At 35.2% G+C, this 24631-nt stretch overlaps 1 protein-coding gene across 2 annotated transcripts in view; it reads right to left on the minus strand.

The window, feature by feature from the left end:
* Nucleotides 1-24631, minus strand: part of LOC140743504 (CUB and sushi domain-containing protein 3) — a 51156-nt gene that overhangs the window by 6475 nt on the left and 20050 nt on the right. For both annotated transcript variants that reach the window (XM_073074825.1, XM_073074824.1), the window contains exons 3-7: nucleotides 9153-9365; nucleotides 6005-6437; nucleotides 1323-1531; nucleotides 788-964; nucleotides 275-454 (exon numbers count right to left, since the gene is read on the minus strand). In XM_073074825.1, the coding sequence (XP_072930926.1) occupies nucleotides 275-454; nucleotides 788-964; nucleotides 1323-1531; nucleotides 6005-6437; nucleotides 9153-9365 (1212 nt within the window). The remainder of the gene's footprint in view (nucleotides 1-274; nucleotides 455-787; nucleotides 965-1322; nucleotides 1532-6004; nucleotides 6438-9152; nucleotides 9366-24631) is intronic.

Raw genomic sequence — 24631 nt, forward strand, 5'->3', positions numbered from 1 at the left:
ATGGTAAAAGGCTACTGCTGCGCATGGACCTCTGTAATCAAACCCGAATAGGATTAGATATTCCTTCCTGAGCTCGACCACAGATGCGCCACTACTCCTGAGGAATAATCTGGAACGCCTCAGAAAAGTATGTCTTCCTTACCACACCCTTCAAACCAGAACACAGCAGCGCTTAACGCTGCCCTTATGAGGCAGAAATTGTTGTGGCGGTGGTGCTGCCGGATTCGAACCAGAAAGAGCTTTATCTTCAATTATTTCGGGCTGAGAGTCTCACCGTCACACCGCGGCGGTGGTCCATTCCAGCGCTCGTCGATGTCGCAGACGAGCCGCGAACGCCCCACCATCTCGTAGCCGGGCTCGCAGGAGTACTGCACGTGCGACAGGTACGACACCGACCCGTTGATCAGCTCGTAGCCACCGTGCTGTATCTCCGCCGGGTAACCGCATTCGATACCTATCAACATGACGTGGTAAGAACATGTCACACTTAATTGCATTCAAGCAACTTGCCCTACCCATGCGATATATTCAGTGGTACTTTAGTAAGAAGGGTGTTAAAGTTATGAAAGTTATTTGACGGTCGTGATACAGGATAGGAGGAGGCGTCACTTGCCGGTAACCCAGTCTTGGGCAGCTGACGTATGCATATGAAGGGAGTAGCTACAATTAGTAATCGGGCGTGTAAGAATTCCTTTAATTTCTAAGGGGAGAGGATCAGCGGTCCTTTTCCCCCTCTTTGTGACGGCTTCGTATCTATTACCTTTGAATTGATTATTCGATAACTTACGTTTACATACTGGAGGGAACTCGTCATAAAATCCAGTATCAAGACAAGTCCTAACAGTGGGACCGACGAGCAGGTGTCCTTCATCACAAGAATATTCCACAGTCGCTCCTACTTCAAAACTCTCCGTGGTCATTGTAGAGTTTGGCGGCTGCTCCGGTCTACCACATGCCTTGGGTTCTGCGAAGTTAACAATGTAAAAAGTTTAGTGGTGGCCGAATTACAGGAAAACACAAAATTCAATTGAATAACATTCGGGTATCTTTCGCGAAAGTGCAAACCATGTATAAACATAAAACAATCGCAAGCGCTTAATAATGATCACGTCATGATAACATTAACATTCGCAATACACATTCGCGCTGCAAAAAATACTTAATCAATACTAAGTTTACATTAATAATTGACCTTACGAGTAGAAACGACACTTCCGAAAAAAATAACGCAACACTTCACAGACAATTTTAATGTTTTTTGTCTTCAGATAAATATAACAAGTGTCGCCTCTACTCCCATTTTAATCTATGTTAGGACTTACGATGTTGACAGATATAGTTCAGGCGCGCCTGGCAGTCGGTGTCGGCCCACAGCCAGCCCTTGCTGCCGTCGAACCTGGCGCAGCCCTCGCCGCCGCCCGGCGCGTTCCAGAACGATACGGTCACATCGCTGCCGGTCACCCACTTCCAGTTGTTCGGGTCCTGGGGATCCCGGACAGCGCCCATCCAATACTGGCTGCTGCTGTCGCTTCTGCCAAATATATTCTTACGTCAGTTTACTTCAACTAACTACCCTATTCAAGTTAAAACTCAATTTGGTTCAAAGTAGCTTTACACATAGTTATTCGTTAATATAAATATTTTTCATACGTATTCTATTAAACAAAATGAAATAAATAAATCAAAGTGGCTTCGTTGTAGTGTATGTAGGTTGTAAGTAAACATTAAATGACAGATCTTGCAATTTGCAGAGAACACCAGTGGAGCACACCATATGTGTATGTGTTGAACGGTATTTGTATAACTGTTGTGTGTACGTTTTGTGACTACAATCAATACTGCACGACACATGTGGCTCACTGGCCTTATTCGAGATGTGTTGGGTGCATGAGAATATCGCGAACAGTTATGTTTCCATCACAAATACATAACTGAGACCGTATGTAAGTTTTTTTCGGGAACAACGGGGTTTAAAATCAATCGTTAATATGAATTATTTACTATAATTATTGTGATCATTAAAATACACGAATTTTATTGATTTGGAGAAGTGCCTTACATAATAGTACCTTGATATTGTGTTTTCCGATTATGTCACATACCCGATATCAATAGTTCGATATCCTTGATAATTTTCTCAAGACACAATTATGGGACAATTCTCAATAGCAATGTGCTTTTGTTTGTCTGTAGGTGATTGTCATACATCATGACAATGTGTTTAATTGTTATGAGATAATTCAGGTAACAACATCGTGTAACGTTATAGGAGAACGATTTAAATACTAAACAACGCAGATGTACAACGTAATCAAAATCGCCAAGCAAACAGAATGGTTGCATGTGTCGTAGGTAGGTACTATACTTTTATGTGTTATGTTTGAATCATATCTACTCGTAAGTACATACAAGATGAACGTCTCTGATCATCTCTAGGTATAAGTACGATATAGGCTTTCTTATTAATTAATTTTAATACAAAATTATGAAAAAATGAAGAAAAACGGTAGGAAAATGGAGAACGAACAATCGAACATAGTTAATAGTTCCGAACGTTATATTTTTTATGAAATATCCAAAAGTGAATCTGCTTCGTCTTGACTTTTCGGTATTTTTATATGGCAAATATATTAAACTACGCGCATTTTTATATATGTTGTTTTTACTTTTACATGAATTATTATGTAAGTACATAATTACCTACTTAAGACTTGTGTCTTATTTTACTTCTACTGCTTCTGTATATCTATTTCTGTTTTAGTATTTTAAAATAAACATTAGTAAGTATGTATTATGATACCGTTGAGAAAATGTGTTCACTGTTCAGTGTTCAATCACAGGTAACGGAGTAGTAGTAATGGAATGGATATGCGGGACTCTGCAAACTCGACTGAATCACATCATCGGCTGCGCGTAGCGGATCAGTAATAGACCATTCCACTAAATAGACACGATAGAACGTACGCTCAATTCTTTACTGTACCTCCACCGTTACTGTATAAGTGCAGCTCTAAGTGAACTATATCTGGCACTAGACTACTATTTAATATTATTAACTTGAAATTATTGACGAAGATTTCGCGTAAGTAACATACTATCTTGGGCATACATATTTTAGTTACTAATTTGAAGTAAAAAGGAAGATAAATATATATATATATACTCGGAAAGCGCGGACACTGAACATCCGTAGATTATATCGACCCATGACAAAACTATCAGTGGCTACCAAAAATAGTTTTAATATGGCTATCAACATTTATAATAAACTTCCGGATGAGCTTAAAGGCCACAACTATATAACATTCAGGAATTTAGTCAAAAATTGGCTAGCTAAAAATGCTTCTATACGATTAAAGAGTACTTTGATGGTAAAAATTGGCATAATTTTCCTATTATTATAATAATGACTTGATTAATATTAATATAATTGTTAAATTTGACATGATTGCATCCGTCTTAATCTTAATATCATTTACCTTTAATACTTTTATTGTTAATTCTAAGATTTTAACTATGCTTTGACATGTGTAACACCTGTAAAGTTAGCATTTAATTTGGACTTTATGTATCGTTATTGACCTATTATATTAGTATATATGCTTTACACAATAAAATAAATAAAATAAATATACCTAGGTGAAGTAAAAAGTGAATATATAATATATAATATGTGAGATAGTGAAGTATCTGTAATTAATTTCCGTTAGAATTGTTGTGCTATTTGGTGTTGGTTAGAAATATCCGCTGGTGGTAGAGGCTATCACCTGCATACCCTACTTCTTTTACGTAGAATGTATAACTTTAGGTTCTTTGTTCGTGACGCCATCAATCATTGTCACAGCATTACGCAAACTTGAGACAATTCGCAATGTTCGCACTTAACATTAAATCTTCCGTACGCTTGGACATCAATTTCGCATCAGCCAAGTTATGTGTAGACGTTATTTCATTTTTACAACATAAAGTTACAAATAGGTAGGTACACTTATTACTTATTTGGAAATATATGGATAGCAAAAACCGATGTCATTTGGCAAAATAATGATTTTATAGGAACTTATATTTTGTGTACAACACATTAATTACACATTCTGTTTTAAGTTAATCATCGAACTAATAACGTACAATTAATGTAATGTACATCAATAGACACTTGGGTCACTTCCTGGGTAATTATCAATTATAAGGTAAAGTCACCTAATGCCGAGGGGTTCTGAAATTGGCACTATATTCCGTGGTATTTACAAAAACGGCTTTTATAAACTATTTACCAACTCATTTTTAATATAAGGTTATTTAATAGATAATTTATCACTCTTTTGTCATATGGCTATCGTAATAGTATTATGTGTATGGTTTTTTAAAAATCGCATAGTTTTGCATTAGTGCCTCCATCAAACGTATGCTCCATACATTTTGGGCCTTTAGCACGTGAATGTCACGATTTCTCAAATAGTGATTTTTTCAATAAATTTGCATGTGTGTGATAGTGTTTCGATGAAAACATTATATTGATTATATATAGAATCGATAACATCCAAATATTGTGCTTATTTCTTAACAGATAAGAGTAGAAATAAGTTTAAAAATACAGCGGCATTAGGTGCCAAATATTTTGGGCTGTCCCTAAAACCGAGGTATACCACGGAATAGCAATTTCATAGACTTGTTTTTTATTTCAATTTTTGTAGTTGTTGTGTTGAATAAGCACGTCTTGCTTCGATTTTGACAAGTTTAATACTCAATTAATATTGAAATCATTTTCCGTGGTACTGCATTGTACTGCATTACCTAATTATATAGTATCAAAGATGACCTATCTATGTACTTTCCTCATTTCTTCTATGGGACAACTAAGGAGAGAAAATGAAGTTCATCCAGATATGGATGTAATATTGAACAAGTATTGTATATTACTATGTACATATTTTCATAAAGCATCTTTCTGCCTCTAAATTGTGTAAAAGTCTTTTATTATTTAATAATCGGAATTTGGAAACGTGATTTTTAGTTATGAAACGCTATTCCGATGTATATAATTCGGAATTAGGTTATATGGGCACATTAATCCGCGGCATAACCGCAAAATACTATACAGGGTGTTTAAAGTTTTCATCGGTTTTTAAGAACATTTCTATTGTTTGTATCAGTAATTCGCTAAACCTAATTAACGAAGAACTAACATTGTTATACGATTTTTATGGATATTTAAATAAGAACTAGAACATTTTACGACGTTTTCATTTGATTAAATTATTCAAAATGAAATAATTCTATAAACCTCATGACGGCATTCCATAATATTTATAGTGTACGATAATAAACCTTGGTAAAGTACACGAAGAAAATATCCAAAATTGTATTGCAGATACACGAATTGAATGCAGTTTAAAAAAAAAACATGATATACATTAGTAAAATTAACCAATCAATAAACTATACCATAAAAAAGTTTTATTTCGGCAGCTTCCCTTTAATTATAGCTAAGAACACTTTGGATAAAGCTACTCTTTAAGTAATAAACAAAAATTAAATCGAAATTGAAACTAAATTCAATAAATAACATTTATTTTTATACACCATGTAGCAGTCGTTCTATCTCTTTCACTCCCTTATTTTGTATACTCGGAATTAGGAACCAAATACATCGGAATAAGGATTTTTACATCGGAATTAGGGTTTTCTGACTTGGTTCATATTTATTTAAAATACACATTTAAATCAATATTTAATCGTAAAATGTCGAGTCTATTTCAGGAGTACAGATAACAAAGCTTCTGATAAAATTATCTAATTCCTTATTAAGCCGTAGCAAATGCTTAATATCTGACGCTCTTTCTAGTTTTGGTGAAAATACCGCGGAAATAGGTGACTTTACCTTATTACAATTATAATCTGAAACCAAAATATCTACACTGCTCACGTAGGTATGTGACATAAAAATTCCAGAACAACCATAATTCTCTAGCGCTAGCAACACAGTATATTCGTTACTACTTACCGATGCCTCCGCCACAACTCCCAGCTGATGAATCCTTGTAATGCCGGATTGCTCTCATCGACGAGGCTGCCACCTCGCGAACGGCAAAAAGCTAGTGAATCTCTAAAGTTAGCAGGTTGCCGGTCGTAGAATATGTAGCATTTTCCGTTGTAAGTGGCGGTGCTGCCTGGTGGTTGATCTCGAAATTGGGGGCATCTCTCGATTGGCAGCGCCTGGTCTGTGTAGACGAACGCCTCGCAAATTGACAGTTGACTTGGATTCGTGGCCTCTAAGTGAACGCTGACAAATGCACCGGACATTGGAGGGTTGCAGGGCAAGAAGAGCGGTTGTCCCTCCTCAAGAAAACCAGTGAAGCGATTGCAGATTGGATTGGTACCCAAATCAGGCCGATTGTTGCCGACTCTGACGACAATTACGGCTGGCTTGTTTGCACCTGAAACAGTTTTCATTATTTATTTCTTTGTGGTGTAATGAGATCTTGGAATGTACGCGACGCCATGCAATTGGCTTATTATAAGACGGAGTAGATATTATAACGTACTTTATTCGGAACACACACCGTAGGTATACACCGTCATATACCTACTCATTTACTTTGGCTCATCTCAATATCCCCGCGCCCCGCAACTTTACGGCCATAATTATGATTTATAAACAGGCATTATGCTCCAAATATGTATACAATAGGCAGGAGGTTTATGTCATCTACGCGCTATTCTTTTGTATGATTTAATAAGCCAGTTCCAGACGTATTCAAAAGTCGTGAGTCGTACTGTAATAGATCCCTATTGCAATACATTGAAACTCTCTGACAATGAGAAGTACTTACTACCAAGATAATTCACACGTTCGTATTACTTTCGTTACGTCCTGAGATGCTCAGACTGTCTCAGAACTTTCACTCTAAGGTAATCATTTGTAATCACTGAAGCTTATCCACAAAACATCCATTATAATCTTTAAGTATTACTTTGTATATTTCTGTTTGCGCTGAGTTTCCTACTTTTACCTATATAATAAAAATATTGTTGAGATATTATCATCGATTACCGCTGTACAGGCACATGTGCCTACTTTGAAATGCTCTTTAAGCTTAGTCTATATTAAATATCTACGTTTTAAAGATACCGCCTGCCAGTAAATTTTGTCAACATATCGTTAAAATACAAGATATTTCCAATACGAAAGTATATTTTCTAATATGCGATATACGAAGATATACTACACTACTACAGTTTTACTACTATGTATTATGCATTATGTATGAAAAATTCAATTAATTCTCCCTTTGTGAGGAGATTGCGACATATTATTTTTAACTTTCATTTATCTAGGAGTCGCGGGGCAAATCGGTAGTTTAATATAGTAATGTGCATTCCGAGAGTTTAGACCTTTAGATTAGATTGTAGAAAGTTGCATCGCCTCACCGCATTCCCATCACTTGTGGAACTTGTGGAATTTACAGTACTTACATTTACAGATAAAGTTGTTTTGTTTTATAAGCGTTTAAACAACGTAGGTACTCGTAAAACTGAATTGTCTTTTGATTTATTAATTATCATGAAGCCCAGTCTCAACCAAATAAAGTTTATGAAATGATGTTAGCCTGATTTACTTACCTTGCCGATGCCATTATTAAAATTGTGTAAATAAGCAATTTGTCTGTAATTATTAGTAACGGTCTATCTGTTTAAGTTATTGTAGGTACGTTTCTATAGTGCATACGCATACATTTTTGAAATTGTAATTACAATAGTAGGTATTCGTTAATAAGTCATAAGCAAAGGAAGTAAGGCTATGACAGACGCTTACAAGAGGTGAAGCCTAGAGGACTTGTACTTTATTGCATTAGGGATTTTTATATAACGTTATTATCGTGTTTATTTGTGTTAAGAATGAAGATTTTTAGTCGGCTCCTCCAAAATCAATTATTGAGCAAAGTATCATAGAGATAGTTGGCAAATGGTCGATGCGTGGCAAGGCTAATTAGTAAGTTAACACCTGACGATTGAGTGCGGGCTTCACTGCACATATAGGTCGAGAGGACCGGCTCATCTTGATAACGAGCCACATGCGAATTGCGTGCTTGCTCGAATAACACTATGAATTTGCTCACTCATACGCTAATTATCTGATACACGATCGAGGTCAAAGTTTAAGTCTATTTATTTCCAGGCTAGTAAAATTATTGCTTAATTATAGCCGTGTAACGAACTTTGTATTACTAACGAATGCTAACACAAATATGTAGTGTTCGTACGTTGAATGTGTAAATTAAGCTATAAGGGTATTTTATTTCTTTAAATTATCATATTAGTATAAAGTATATCTCCATCAGCCAATGATGTTTTTATTAAAATGAATTGAATCACAGTAGGGATTTTTTACATTGTTTTTCACTGGTACATTGACAGAAGTGTTGCACATTATTTTCAAAAGTGGGTCGACCAGAGCGACTAAAGACCGCAATTGGATACCAGACTTTCCTAACATATATAGGCTAGCAATCTATGTATATATAAAAAACTTTTGAAAAGATATGTACGATAGGTTATAATGTCATATATGTCCAACAAAACACCTAACATGCAAGATCTTGAGAACGTGAATCGTCGCCGCACTGCGATTTGATACGTTGCGACTTCACGCGTCTCATATCTGTATTAGGTAAATTGAATAGATAGTATAGGATTACAGAGGTCCCATAAATGTATATTATGTATACAGGATAACAGAAGTTCTACAAATGTATATTACAAATTAACCATGTCAATGATATCAATAAAATAATTAAGAGAACATGTACCATCGCACCGCGATTTGATACGGTGCGATTCGAAGGGGCGTACGTCGGGGCCTCACGGCGTTACCAGCCATTGTTAGATATTTTGAACTTTTCAAAGAGCAAGCTTTCAAAGAGCGAAGGTTGAGCCGTTGTCCACTATGTTATTTTGTACTAGACAGGTTAGGTTATGGAATATTGCAATATAATTATGTAATGATTTCCATATTACCTATCATATTTTTTCAGCATCAATATAAATTTGAAACAGACTGAGCGTACGTTAATCCGACTTTAATTTTAATTTTTTAGTAAGGAGAAATTAATATAAAGACTTAAATTTAAAGAAACTAATTAAAAACTCACCACAGCAAGGTTTCCCAAAGTCCAGTCGGACTAGTTGTACCATGTATGGCTCCAATAAGTTCACGTACCACCACGGCACTCTTTCGGATTTCGTCAATGTGCATGTTTCGGCGCTGAAAACTGAAGAAGTGCTGCCATCTAAAGCTTTCTGGGGTACTCCTCCATCCTCAGTGGAGGCCTGCATGGGCGCTTTGCCTGCGGCGACATTTAACACTGGAAAAAAAAATTCGTTGATGTGATTTTAACACTTGTATCAAACATGTTGATCATTTCTTTAGTTTTATTTTTGTTGAAAGCCATAATATATATTATTTATTAAGTAGGTTTATTATAAGTTCCTGTTCTTATATATTATCGAATGCCACATGAATTTCCCAATCCGACGCTATAATGTTTTGGTGATGGTGGTTGGGTTCGCAAAATATACAAGCTTAGCAACATAAATTAGTAATCTATGCTTAGCAGTATCAAAGTCAGTAAATTGTCTTATTTTTCTCACGGTGTAAGCTTTGTTGTATTTGTCTTTGTTCAAAATACATATAATAAATATATGCGATCGATATCATTGCTTATTTGGTTACAACTCTACAACGCACTGTCAACGACAAATTATAATAACAAAATTCTCTTGGCATACGTCAGTGGGATATTATATCTATGCTTGGCATCGTGGCGGAGGTACAATTATATACTTACCTACATAAATGTATATTTTTAATTTATAGTCGAATGAATATGAATCGCTACGCTATATACCTATAGTCGTCACAATTTAATAGACCCGTTTTGTACATGCCATTCTAATGTCATAACATTTTTGAACTAACTTTGTATGAACGTATAACACGTAATTAGAAAGTCAAATACTTCTAAACATACAATTACGAAATAATTTATTAACAAGAATAATTAGTAAAATTTATAAATTGTATTACACATTTTATTTCAATTAAAATGTGTACAAAAACAAATTTATCCTACATCAAAAAGTATTATAGGCAATGTTATAGTCAATGTTGCGGTCGGGTAATTTAGCAGCTTATGACAAATTACGGCTACAGCTTGCGGCTACAAACCATTCGGAAGAAACCATAATCGATTAACTTTCAAATAATTGAAACTTAGAATTACTAATAATTATTTTTTATCGTTTTTTCATCATAACAACAATAAAATAATCGAGACTTTGTCCCTTAGTGAATGTTAAAATGAAAATAATAAATACAGGTTATGATAGCAACGACATGGTTTATTTAATCTTCGGAAAATGGTTACATTTTTAATTTACGAAATAATTTATTTTCTTTTCTCTATTTTATGAAATCTTAAGATGATTTAGAACAATACTAAACACTTATTCTGTTTACAAAATATTTAGTAATCTATACAGTGCGATATGAAGTTGTAATCGATTTGTAGTAAAAATCGGTTTCTGTGGTTATCGATTTGTGTGGCACATGCTTAGTGCCGTAGCGATGGCATGTGTCAAAATGGGCCTATTAAATTGTGACGACTATACATATTTGCCCGCGACTTCGTATGTGTACTTAAATTAATTCTAAATCAGCATAAGTTAATTCCTATTAATTCTCTTGACGTGCCTAAGCTAACTAAGCGGAGGGAAGACAGAGTATTCGAAATTAATAGTCAAAACAACATTTGCTAAGAGGTTTCCTCATTTTCTAGGTAGTCTTATCTATAACAAACTTTCCAAAATCAGTAAAATCAATAACTTAAATCTATTTGGCCTTAAGAAAGAAATCACCAAAATTCTTTATAACTTTACTTATGATGACACCGAAAATCTTCTCTCAGTTCTAAAATGACACGTATAATTTGTTTACTTACCTTACATCCTCACTTCATCACACTGCGTAAACACATCTCACACACACATAAACACACACGCACACACATACACACACACGCGCACACACACACACGCACACACACACACACGCACACACACGATACTCATACGCAAACTCACACGCACGCACACATACATTCACACATAAAAACACTAATTCACTAATATTATAGTTCTTATTAGTGATCGAAGATATTATACAATAAAAGAACGTTACTATATATATTGCCATTATGTTTAAGATTACTTGCACTGTTTCTGTAACTGTACATAGAGTTCCTTAGTCTATTATAGTATGCTAGACTCACACCGGGAGAGATCGGTTGCCTATATTACAGGTTCACGCCCAGTTTAGGCAACTGAAGATAAATGTTATGTCCAATCTTACTATAATGTTACCCTGCACCTAATAACATTGTGCGTAACCTAATAAATTGCGTTATTTTATGAAATAAAGATTTTATTTTTATTATTATTATTATAATAATGTGTAATTTATAAATGACATAATGAAAACTTTCACCAATCTTATACTGTCCTGTTAGGGGTGGGTTTTCAAAAACTATTAAACGCATGAATTGTATTTCTATCTAAGTCTTTGTATAACTTTCTAACTCACGAATTTCCATAGAGTGTTTTGATTATTTTTATTATAGAAATCAATGGATATGGAGTATTATAAATACTAAGAAGTGATTGACTGCACTTAATATTTGTTTCAATTGCGTAATTAATGAGTTCTCGCTAAATTCCGACAACGTGACAAGAACGCCTCTTTAACATAAAGCGCCTCTGTAGCGTAGCTTCTAACGACATCTACCAGACCAATAAATACATGTCCTCAATGTAGCTGGTGTCGCTTTCGTTTTATCACAAACGAACAGAGGGCAGTGTTCAAAACTGTGAAACGCGGTGGTGAGGTTACGACGGCGTTGGTATATAAATAAAGGACGGCAAGTCGCGAATTAGTTGTGGAATATTTAAGTACCAATAGATACCTATTTTTGGGTTCTTAGATATTCCACAATCCAAATAAAAACCCCAGAGTCTTAGAAATAGAACTAGTATTTGCGCCGGCAAAGTTCTATTTCTAGAAGTCTATTTCGTGAAGTCGCCGGACTTCATGTGTAAATTATAAAATGATGTAATAAACTTACACCAAACACCATTACCAACCCTCGTTAGTCATTTTAGCTCATATTTGGGCTGGAATTTCCAAATACGTTTAAACACATCAATTTTGTACCATCAATGGGTTTACGATTTAAAAAAAAATGTAGACAATTAACGTCAAATTTTGAACGATTGTTTAAGATTATTAATTTACTATGATGGGGCGTTGTAAGTAAGGATATTTAACTTTTTGTGAAAGGATTGAACAAAACAAATCAATTTTATTTCAAACCAAAGTCGGTCACATGTACCTATAACTTTATATACTCACGGATTTTCGTAAAAACGTTTTACCCTTATGTTATTCCATGATGGATGAAATTTGCAAATTTTTATCAGTACTTGCCTACGTCATGTAGGTAAATAACCTATGTGTAAAATTTTACGTTTATACGAGTAGATCAAACGGTTTCCTACACACGACCCCTAAATCGCTGGATCACGACTTAACCTGAGTTTGTTTATTTATTTATTTTATTGCTCACCAACGTAATGTAGGTACACGACATAGATTGATAAATCTATCTGTCACACGACAAATAGAGAAAAAGTGTTTAACTATGTTTAACTTACTTGTCATACATTATTTACCGTAGAGCCACATAATAAAAAGGTGTATTATTCTATTGTAGAACGAAGCGTAAAGGAACGACATCTTCGCCAAAATGTAAGACTAATGATGCCACATATATCTGGGTAATAACAATTTATCATTTTCATCAATTTCCAAGTCAGAACAAATTCCAAATCAGTTTCAGCGCTTAATGTGCTTAACGCTGCTGTTATTAGGCAGAAATAGGTTCTACCACCTTGGATTACTTTTAACTACAGTGATACCTATCTACTGCCGCTACGTTTATTTTTGTTTTGCACAACCAATATGGTGTTGCTTTGCCACTAAGAATGTTTTTACAAAAATTCTTTTACAAAAATATGTAGGTACGTATTGCCCACAAAATTCCAACTTACTTTTAATATTTTGATTTAAGCCTAATCGCGGCGAGGTACAAATTAATAATAAAGTTAAATCGTAGTTACAATAGCGGCATATAAAGTATGCTTAATTCGACCACAGTTGTGAAGCTCCTGTGGCGCATTGGTAGGCGCACTTGGTTATGGACTGAGAGGTCGGTGGTTCGATTCCTCCCGGGAGCATTTATAGTTTGCATTGCCATATTTTTTCTTTAGTCTACTTTTTACTATTGTTTTTTATTTTCCTATTTTAGGTTTTACTTTTTTCAGCATAGTGCCTTTTTACTTTCCCTTCTTAGATTTTTCTTTTTTGAAGTCTTATTACTTCGTATTTTTTGATATGTTCCTTCTAAAAATTTTGTTAACAAAATTTATAACCGACTTCTATGTCACTACAATGTAAAAAATATTTATTATAAATGTTGGTTTAGTACACAGTTATGAAGTTAGCGCTAAATATATTTTGTCACAGGATCACGTCGTAAATAATATAAGTAAGCTATGCACAATGCACATGCTATGTACTTAAGTTTTATTTATTTCTCATGGGAAAACTAAATATGTATTAATATTCCATCTGTAAATCTTTAGGAGTCAAGTCGAGGATATACTTAGCGAGGATATACTTATAGCTTCATGAACCATTACATTTTTATATTATTGTCATGTTTCGTAATTTTAAAGTAATTAACGAGGTATTTATTTAATTTAAAATTTATTAAGAAGATAACTTTGTCACTGAAACCGTATTCAATTTCTACAGTAATCTTCCGATTACGTCTGAATTTTAGGGCTGTACAATTTAACCGGCCAAGCCGGCTAAAAAAGTTAGCTAAATTAATTAGCTAGCTAACCGATAGGCTTAGCTAATTTAACCGGTTAACTTAATTAGCTCAGCTAATTAGCTAACGGCTAACCGGCTAACCGGCTAATTTTTTTTTCAGCTATTCACTGATTCCTTTTCTATAGAAAGGTTCAAAAAATAATATTAAGGCTCTTTTTTTTTGTTTAAAGAAACGATAGTCGCGAAATTTACTTATTTAATATTTTATCAATAATTTAAATTATTATGTTGAATTGTGATTTTCAGTTGTATGAGATATATATCTTCAATTGTATGAGAAATATCAAAAATATGAAATTTGTGTCACATTTTTTTTTTTTTTTTTTTATATTTAACCTAACGATAAGGCAGACGGGCTACCTGATGGAAAGCAGTCACCGTCGCCTATGGACATTTGCAACACCAGAGGAGTCGCCAATGCATCGCCGGCTTTGGAATATCACATATGATAACTACTAGAAAATTATAACAGCGCACCAAAAAACATCGGCTAAAAAACAAACTACTGTACAAATTAACGTCACCATTAAAAAAAAATAAAAAAACGCGCGCAATTTAAATCTTGTATTAAAACAAATTTTATGGTAATAATTTGCTGTAGTATTTATCAAAGACTATCATTTTCAATTATATTATTTTCTAAAAACTATTATTTATACTCACATAATTATTTTTAGTAAACATAATTATTTAAATTATTGATAAAATATTAAATAAGTAAATTTCGCGACTATCGTTTCTTTAAACAAAAAAAAAGAGCCTTAATATTATTTTTTGAACCTTTCTATAGAAAAGGAATCAGTGAATAGCTGAAAAAAAATTAGCCGGTTAGCCGTTAGCTAATTAGCTGAGCTAATTAAGTTAACCGGTTAAATTAGCTAAGCCTATCGGTTAGCTAGCTAATTAATTTAGCTAACTTTTTTAGCCGGCTTGGCCGGTTAAATTGTACAGCCCTACTGAATTTCAATTATAGGGTGAGACCGGTGAGAGCGCTTCATAGGTAGTCTGGATATATGAATCTGAAAAGCTGAGTTAAGCCATATTATAATGCAAACCAAATAATAAATCTATTTATGGACATAAACTAGGAACTTTGGAGGAGAGTCATAGTTTGCCGAAACGCCAGATGCATCTTGCCTATTGGTAATTCCTCGCTATTGTTTATCACTATAACATCAGTTTATTGCAAGATCTCATTAAGTGACAAAGCCAAAGTTTATAGTTAACAATTATCCGTGTTGATTGGTTCATTGGTTTGTGTTAAATCAAATATAAAGGTTGAATATTTTATTATAGAAATCAATGGAAATGGGAAAGGAAATGGAGCATCATAAATACTAAGAAGCGATTAACTGCACTTAATATTATTTTCAATTAACGAGTTTTTGAAATTAGCCCACAACGTGACAAGAACGCCGCCCTAGCATAAAGCGCTTCCGTAGCGTAGCTTCTAACGACATCTACTAGATCATTAAACTATGATATATGTCCTTCAATGTCGCTGGTGTCGCTTTCGTTTTATTACAAACGCACAGAGGGCGCGATCAGTCCTCTGAAACGCGGTGATAAGGTTACGACGGAGCTGGTATATAAAGGACGGCGAGTTGAGAAAGAGTTGAACATAGTTCCATTCCAATTCTTTTATATTTTTGGGAAGACGCTGGCGTAAAAAACCAGAGTCTTAGAAATATTTGAAAGTGGTAGAACCCTTTGTGGTTCGACTCCGGCGGCACCACCGCCACACCTTCTGCCTCATAACAGCGGTGACAGCTAGCGCTGCTGTGTTTTGGTTTGAAGGATGTGGTAAGGGAGACATACTTTTCTGAGGCGTTCCAACTTAGACCTCAGGGGTAGCGGCGCAACTTTAACCGATCTTAGATAGGAATATCTTATCGTATCTGGGGTTGATTCCGGATGTCCATGGGCGGCAGTAGCCACTTACCATCAGGTGGACTGCGTGCTTGTCTGCTACTCCTATATTATAAAAAAATATCTATATAGAAATGGCAATTGCCCGCGGGCGCGACTTCGTACGTGTAAATTATAAAATGAAATAATAATAACACTTTCACCAACCCTCAGTTTAGCTCGTTAGGGGTAAATTCCAAAATACGATCAAACACATGAATTTTATTTCTAACCAAAACGTTCTGTATGTTCTGTACGTTCCGTATGTTATTCTATGATAGGTGAAATCTTTACAGTGCTTGCCTACGTTATATAGATAAATAACCTGGGGTCTACCACCAGCTTTTAAAAACCATCATAGTCCAGGAAAGATTTACTTCAATATTGCATCAACATTATTTTGTTTCGTACCACGATCTCCTTAAAAAAAGTTTTGTTTTATTCCTGCCGAGTGATGTAAAATTATGAGTAATTTGTCTATTCCTTGTCCAAGAGGAAACGAAACATAGAAACTAGTGTCATCTCTTTCGCACCACGACATACGCAGTTCAACAAATTTAAACTTATATTCAATTTTCGCTTATCCATTGTATAAAACCAACTGAAATTGACATATTTTGCTTAAAAAGTTACATTTCCTGCAAAAAAGAACGAATGAATTCGACCGACGTAATACAAAACTGCATATTGTAATATTATAAAAATAATCTTACTTTAAAGAGGTCATGGTATGAAATTTCAATGTATGATTAAAATAATATTATTTTAAGTATTGTATGTTTATAGATCAAAATGTTTCATCTGTGTGTTGATATTGAGCAATGAAAAATCTTTATTAAACAAATAAAATGAGTGACAACAAGCACTCAAACAGAGAGACAAATATTCTCAAGTCAAAACTATATTGTGACCCCTTTGGCACTAATAAAAATCCCCATATTATTTTATGTCCTATAATAATAATAATAATAATAAAATTCCTTTATTTCAGGCAACTAAAGACCCATATAATGTGTGTTCGTAACAGATTACTTATATGCTATGTAGTACCTATTATAATTCACAATTTATTACCATTTATTACATTTTTTATATTATACTAGCTGACCCGGCAAACGTTGTGTTGCCATATAAAAAATATGTTAAGGGTGAACAACCCTTATCACTTACGGGTTTGAAAAATAGATAGAATATTTGAAACTGCGATGGTAGCGAAGCCTATCGAATCCAATGTGAAACATTCCAAAATCATAAGTAGTTGTTGAATTAAAAATTAATTGAAAAACCTTTTCTCACGGACTAAATTGTGAATCTAAATCATTCTCATGTCCCCTTGAACACACACAACAAATTTCATCAAAATCAGTCCAGTCGTTTAGGAGGAGTTCAGTGACATACACACGCACATAAGAAATTCATATATAAAGATATACATCTTTGATTATTGTTAAAATGTTGTACATGTACATAAAATTACGCATTTTCATATTAGGAAATTTGCGTCCACATAGTGACGTTGTGGTGTAGTTGTGCCACGTATGAATAGACACTAAATATCTAAAATTTCAATAACCGAAACTTATTATAATTTCCTTAGAGGAATTTCAAAATATACGTAGGTATGCATATTAAGAAATATTTCATCATCAAATGTCTGAAAGCTAATATTCTATAGTCCAGCGGTCGGCAACCCGCTACCCGCGGGCCGCTTGTTGTCCGCGACCCTCTGCTTACAAGACGCAGTCGTGTTACTTAAAAAGTTGCCGACCACCGTTCTGCTGTGGTTTTATGATTTAGAGAAAATCATGCACATTGGTTTATAAATAAATGCAATTAGGATGCACCCGAATCGTACTTTTTTCATTTTTATTGATATCTCAATAGTTACCAAACCAAATAGAGGAAAGAAAATCGGCGAAAAAGAGCTCATCAGGTCGACGGCAGGTCGCCAAAATTGAATATGTGTCATTTTTAGTGGGCAACTCTACCGATTTCGTTTCGTTTCGTGGGAGACTACTGCCGCCAGAATACCATACACCTTTGGACCCTATACACTATCGGCCTTACTAAATGTGGATTAGATCAAGCGTAACTTTAAAACTAGTAGTTATGAAAGTTTATCTAAATTCAGTATTAATAAACACTTTGTAGGGAGGGAGTAAGCTATTCCGAGTTTAATCTTGTCCTAAAAGTTAGTCCGTGTCACTACCTATAATAAGGATGGAATAAGCGTAGATCAATGATAATTGACATGACATTTGTCATAGTAATATATATTTTTTATATTAATTTGCATTCAAGTTGATAAAAAGACACCTTTTGAGGACTTCTTCTCATGCTTCCCTTATTTTCTATTATTTCCGCATATTCTTTTAGCACAGAACGAAATAATTGCTGAAAGAATAAATAAATTTTTCATAAAGATCACGACATTAACAAATAAGGTCCACGAAATAACTATCGATACGAATTACCCATTCTTCTTCATCCCAGTTAATTGAGCGAGTTCGTTTTTGGTTCATTTTCCTTCCAGTTGGTTTAAAATTTTATGTATTTCAAATACAAACATAAACCGCTAGTATCGAGTTTAGACATTTGATTATTTTGAACTCTTGAAAACTGTCGAGTTTGAATTTGTCAATCTCAAAATATACGCTGTCACTGTCATTTTTGTACATGAATTCATTCTTTTTACTTTTAAAATTTGAGTGTTGCTATATTTTATTCGATAAACCTGGGGCGGCAATCTCGACATTTGTAACAAATCTGACGTTAACTATCGATCGCTAAATCTTAACGAAAAATATTGCTTGCAGAAATCTGCTTTAGGGCTCGAACACAAAACTGCGATGCGACGCGATGCGAATTCGCAACGCAGAAAATTGCGATGCGAATTGCTGCGATGCGATATCGTGCGGCGTAGCGTCTCTCAGGGTGACCAACAACAACAACCACTGCGATGCGAATCAATTCGCAAGTTCTTGCGATGCGTCGAGAGAGCTCGCAGATTTTTGCGATGCGACGTCGCATCGCAGTTTTGTGTACGAACCCTTACGACAAATGCAAGTCTCGACTACGCAAAGTCGGTACTTGAGACGTCGGTACGATAGCGAAATCCGTATTCATAACAGTGACAATATATTTCAAGAAATGTTGCACCTTAAAAAATGTAAGGCAGAATTGGTGAAGTTAATTTAATAAAAATAATTATTTCATTTTGGCAATTACTAAAAAAGTATGTGAAATATTCTTAGTAAATATGTTTTTATAAATCTATTTCATTTTAGTGATATAGTTTTAATATATCGAGAATTGTAATAAAATCAGTGGACATTATAATGTATATTACTGCAACACTAGCCAATTTGACGTCTGCTATTTGAATCTGTTTGAAAGCTTATGGAGACAATGTCAACATTGTAAATTGATTATACGTCAACAAAAAAGTGGTTCAGAGTTTTGGAGTCTTTTAGTATTGTTATATTGTTAAGTTAAATGGGTGATGCTGACGGCAACAGTGTGTTGCAACGGCCGGGGTATGTTCGCAAATGACACCTACGTCGAATTCCAAAAAGTAAGTAGAAAGTATTATACTTTTTATCATATTAATCTTTTAATATAGTTAAAATTTTGTATGTGATTACCTAAAGTTTGTCAACTATCCACAGGCGGAGCCCTCCAAAATGTACGTACGCTCAAGCAGATAAGGTGCAAGCAGAAGCTACAATGCTTTTGGCAGAGGCATTGAATAAAATGGGAATGTCTCAAAAATAAGAAGGTTAAGAAGAAAAACAATAATGTTTTTTTAATGTGTCTATATTTTGAGAATAAACATTTATTACGCTCAAGAAAATATGTTGATTTTTTTATGGGTGTCATCACCTAAGACTCTAAAGGGTACCCATCAGCACCTAACATATTATAAATGAATTAATGAATACAGTACAAATATGCTTTATTGTAAACCAAAAGAACATGATAGCCTCAGAAACTCATGTTCATCCAAATTTTGTTCATTACGTCGATTTCTCATGATACGTCGCCGCTTTACCTTTTTGCGACGATGCTCAAGCTCAAAAATGTTATAAGCTAAACATGCCTAAGTTAAAAATGTCATTTTTTGGAAATAATTGTAGTTTAAATACCTTAACGATCGTAACTAACACTTATCGGGCTGTCCAATTTACACGATAAATGTTTTTCGAAAAACGTAAAGTTGACAAATGAATTCGATATGATTGCGATGACAGTCGGTAGTTTTCGTAGTCGAGACTCGAGACTACCAAAAATCGTTAAATTACGATCCGTAAGACTTATCAACCGAATTCGCTAAGCGATCGCTATCTATGTCGAGACTGCCGCCGCTTTTTAAACTTTTAAATCTCACCAATCAATAAGCTTGGGCTTTAGAAGTTACTTTAAACATTAACTGTTATTTAAATTAAAATAATTGAAATGAATATTTATCATAGTAAACATATTTAGGTGCGACTACGATATTCTACTCAAGGATAACATTGTGTCCGGTAACATTGGAATAACTCCAAAGTTTTCAAGTGATAATGTTCATGTTCTTTTAGTTCAGTACGATAAGCGTAATTTAAGACTCCATTGGATTGGAGGAAATTAGTCGTAACGACGAAATTAGTTAAATGACTGAGTGTCTACTTGAAGTTAGGGAAGTAATATATGTGCGGCAGTAAGATAATACACGAGCGACTGCTCGAGCTGACTGTTTCCGGCTGTTGTTAGCAGTCATTTTTTTTTATAATATAAGAGTAGCAGACGAGCATGCAGTGCACCTGATGGTAAGTGGCTACTGCCGCCCATGTACATCTGTAACCAACCCCAGATAGGATTAGATATTTCTACCCGAGGTCGGCCACAGATGCGCCGCTACCCCTGAGGACTAAGCTGGAACGCCTCGGAAAAGTCTGTCTCCCTTACCACACCCTTCAAACCGGAACACAGCAGCGCCTAACACTGCTGTTATTAGGTAGAAATAGGTGTGGCGGTGGTGCCGCCGGAGTCGAACCACAAAGGGTTCTACCGCCTTTAAAGTCATTAACGACGGGCAGCGACGGTCGGCGTCAGATGTCGACGGTCGCTGACAAGCGCCGGAAATGTCGTCAGCAGTCGTCAACGACAGCTGGCGAAGGCTGTCAGATAATATTTAGAGATTCCGTATGAAAATATGTAATCATGTGCCAGGTTTTCATCATCCATTTATGTCCGACTGCTGGGCACAGGTCCATCGCACTGACCAAGTAAGAATTAGTCATAGATATATTATCCTATATCTATGGAATTAGTAGACTTCACACACCTTTGAAAACTTTTTTTTAAGATTTCTCAGTTATGCAGGTTTTCTCACGATGTTTTCCTTCACCGTTTAAACAAGTGATAGTTAATTTCTAATACGCACATAACATTGAAAAATAAGAGGCGTGTCTGAGATTTGAATTTCGGATCCCCCGATCTAGAGGCCGGGTGTCTTAACCACTAGGCTTTCACACTGCGAGGCTTTGCTTGGGGGGAAAGGTGTGTGGATACATAAAAATATTCACGGTGAGTGAAATAAATCCTCGTAACGAGATGTCGCGTTGTTTCCGCTCCAGATGCGAGCCGCCGCGACAACGCGCTAAGTGGGCGGCGCGGTCGCGGTCGCGCCACGTTTAACTACCCCCCGATAAACGCTGAGATGTTGAGATTGCTCCGTATTTTATTAGCTAGTTATTATGTTCAATACGTATGAAACGCCGACGCTCCATCTTTACGATCACATTGTGGAATCAGCTACGCCGCTAACAAGTTTTACCATAAGTAAGATAGTTAGCATCATAGATATAGGATGTCAAAGATACACAATGTCAGTTTAAACGCATTACCAAAATTGATATGTGTATGTGTGCGTAATAGTGTTGTTACCTTCATACTTTTTATCGATTGACATCCAGTATTAATTTGATGAGCCTGCCGTGGCAACGTAGCTTTCGTATCCAAATTATTACACAAATTAATACGACGACTTCCTTGGTATAAGCTATTTTTCCTCAAAATGTTTGTTACATATTACCGATGATTTAATAGGAGTCCATTCAGGCCGATTTTTTATTCTTATCCACTTTTCACGTACCACAATTGATCGACTTGGTATCCTTGAAAAGATATAGGTGATACAATAAATATTATTCGAGTTATAATAACATAAAATTCAGAATATGTAAATTCCGTTACAATACGTCAACAAAGTTTATTTTTTATACTACTTTTGTAACGCATGAAATGATCTTTATTATATTATTGACGCATTATCGATATAATATGACCATTTTGTCAAGCCCTAGCGTAAATAAATAATTTAATTCTTGTATATATTTTGGTAACTTTTCATCTATGAAATATATGTATTTATAACAAGACTAGCAAAGCCGGCGAAGTCCGTTTCGCCACCAGATGGCCTCGTTTTTTGTAATATTTCGTTTGGGAATTAAAAGATGAAGAAAAAATATTTTTTTTGTTTTATATTTGAAAAGGAAAAAAAGTATTTTATTTCACAACAGTAATTAATTCATTTCGATTACAAAAATGAAGTGTAATTTAGTTGAATTTTATTTGCCCTTGCCAATAAATGATTGGATATTGTAACACATCGTACAAACGATGTGTCTCGTTTACACGATGCATGATATTGCTTCTTCGCTGAACGACAATGTCTCGTGATGTAGTTGGATCGCCAACAATAATTGCAGCAACATCATCAACGATGGGTGCATTGAATCTTCGCACATGTTCACCTGTTGGGGTACGATCCGCTCTTATGACAAATTTGTGCGTATCCTATGGCATTCGTTCCAATGCTGTTTTGAACATATTAACCACAGCGTTATTAGCGTGAAAAAATGCTTGCAACTGTTCAATAATTCGTCTCTTTAACTGTTGTGTTCCCTATATATTGCACCGCACATTCAGCTGATCCACCATCGACGAAATGAAATATATTTGCATAAATTGATGCGGTTCATCTGGTGTTGGCACCATCGAACCATGCAAATGGTATATTTGTCCTTGTATCTGTGATGGCAAACAATTCAGATAGAATAATTAATTAATTTATTTTTGAAGAATACGGTGTGACTTCTGATCGTGTGATGGTGTAGTGTGTGGTGTATGTGTAGTTGTTATGTGTTGCAATTGATTGTGTTGATGTGATTGATTGGTGTGAGTCATTGCTTGTGTGTGTTGTATCTTTTACCTTGCAAGTCGGCATGAAGCCGACTTCTCGAATGACATTAGCTCCAAAGGCAGTCATGCGAAAGCAGTTATTGTATTCAGGGATGCGTTGAAGAAAATGGTTGGAATCGGGATCAGTTCCATCGAACAATGGTTTCAGTGGCTGTGGTGGTGCAAGTAATGGATCCAGTTTGACTTTTCCACTTGCGCAGCACAATCCAGCCGTTTCTCCTTTGAACTTCAATGCATTGCAATATCGGCATACAGTCGTCATTGGTCCAATATCTAAATTGTCATCATCACTGTAGTTCGCAGTGGGATCATATTGGAATGCCAAGCGATTGTATGATGCCAATGATCTTCTTGTGCTCACGCGTTGTCTCAATCGGGTATTTTCTTTTTCTTCGCTTAAGTTCTGTAAATACACTTGTTGCAGGCTTGCATGTCTTGGGCGGCGGCCGATGTTTTCACGTCGTCCTCTCGGCATTTTTGACTATGGACAGACTGGTGAATTTAACCTCAAATGCACGATCCACATAATTTACACAGTACAACTTACCACCTTAAGGACAAATGCCTGCTGTTGAAGTTGAATAAAAATTTGCACAATATGCGTGATTGATTTGATGGTTTCCAATTGAACTCTTAGCGTTTGAAAGAACGTGCGCATAATAATAAATGTCACATGAAATAAACTGAGAAAAGTGCAATGAGTAGCTGTCAAACAATGTATCACGCACCGGCGCCATCTACTTAAAATGAAACGTACTTATTTTCGTGAGGGATACTCACACACCACGTACTGGCGCCGTTGTAGTACATGCTATGTATCAGAGATGGCGCTGTATGTGAAAAATTATTTCCCTGTTTTCCTGCTTTTCTCTTGAAATTTTTTCCTGATTTTTTTTGCTATAAACCTCACGGAGCCCAAGACCTTTCCAACGAATGCTAAACCGTGGAAATCGGTTCGTGCGTTCTGGAGTTATATCGTCAGGAAGGAAAACCCGACTTATTTTTATATAATAGATAAATGAATATAAAATTGTAACAACTATGTATGAAACCAATTAATATGAAATTTGACCAAATATTGCTTAAAAACCTGGGATAGAAAAATCGCATTTACCTGTGAAACGTATACTTCCGTGGATTATTTTTCCTTGTAACGGTACACTTGACAATAGAGCAAGACACCCTTGTAACAAAAACTCAGCAATATATTAATACTATTTTATTTTTGGTAAAATAATAAAACGCGCCGTAGTCGGGGGAGCTTAAGACCGCTTATTCGAAGAGAAATTGACACGCCGTCACTTTTCTTGGCATCTCTTTCTCTCTAGTGAATATATATGAGTTGACATATGTCTTTCTCATACTTTGTTGGTTTTTAGCGTAGCGAAAAAATTCTAAGTCTATGGTTAGCATGTACAATTTTATTCAATTTTAAAAATATAATACTAAAATATTTATATGCCATGT

This window comes from Epargyreus clarus, unplaced genomic scaffold (genome assembly GCF_041222505.1).
Source record: "Epargyreus clarus isolate Ecla_fem2 unplaced genomic scaffold, WU_Ecla_fem_2.2 ptg000007l, whole genome shotgun sequence".
Lineage (NCBI taxonomy): Eukaryota > Metazoa > Arthropoda > Insecta > Lepidoptera > Hesperiidae > Epargyreus > Epargyreus clarus.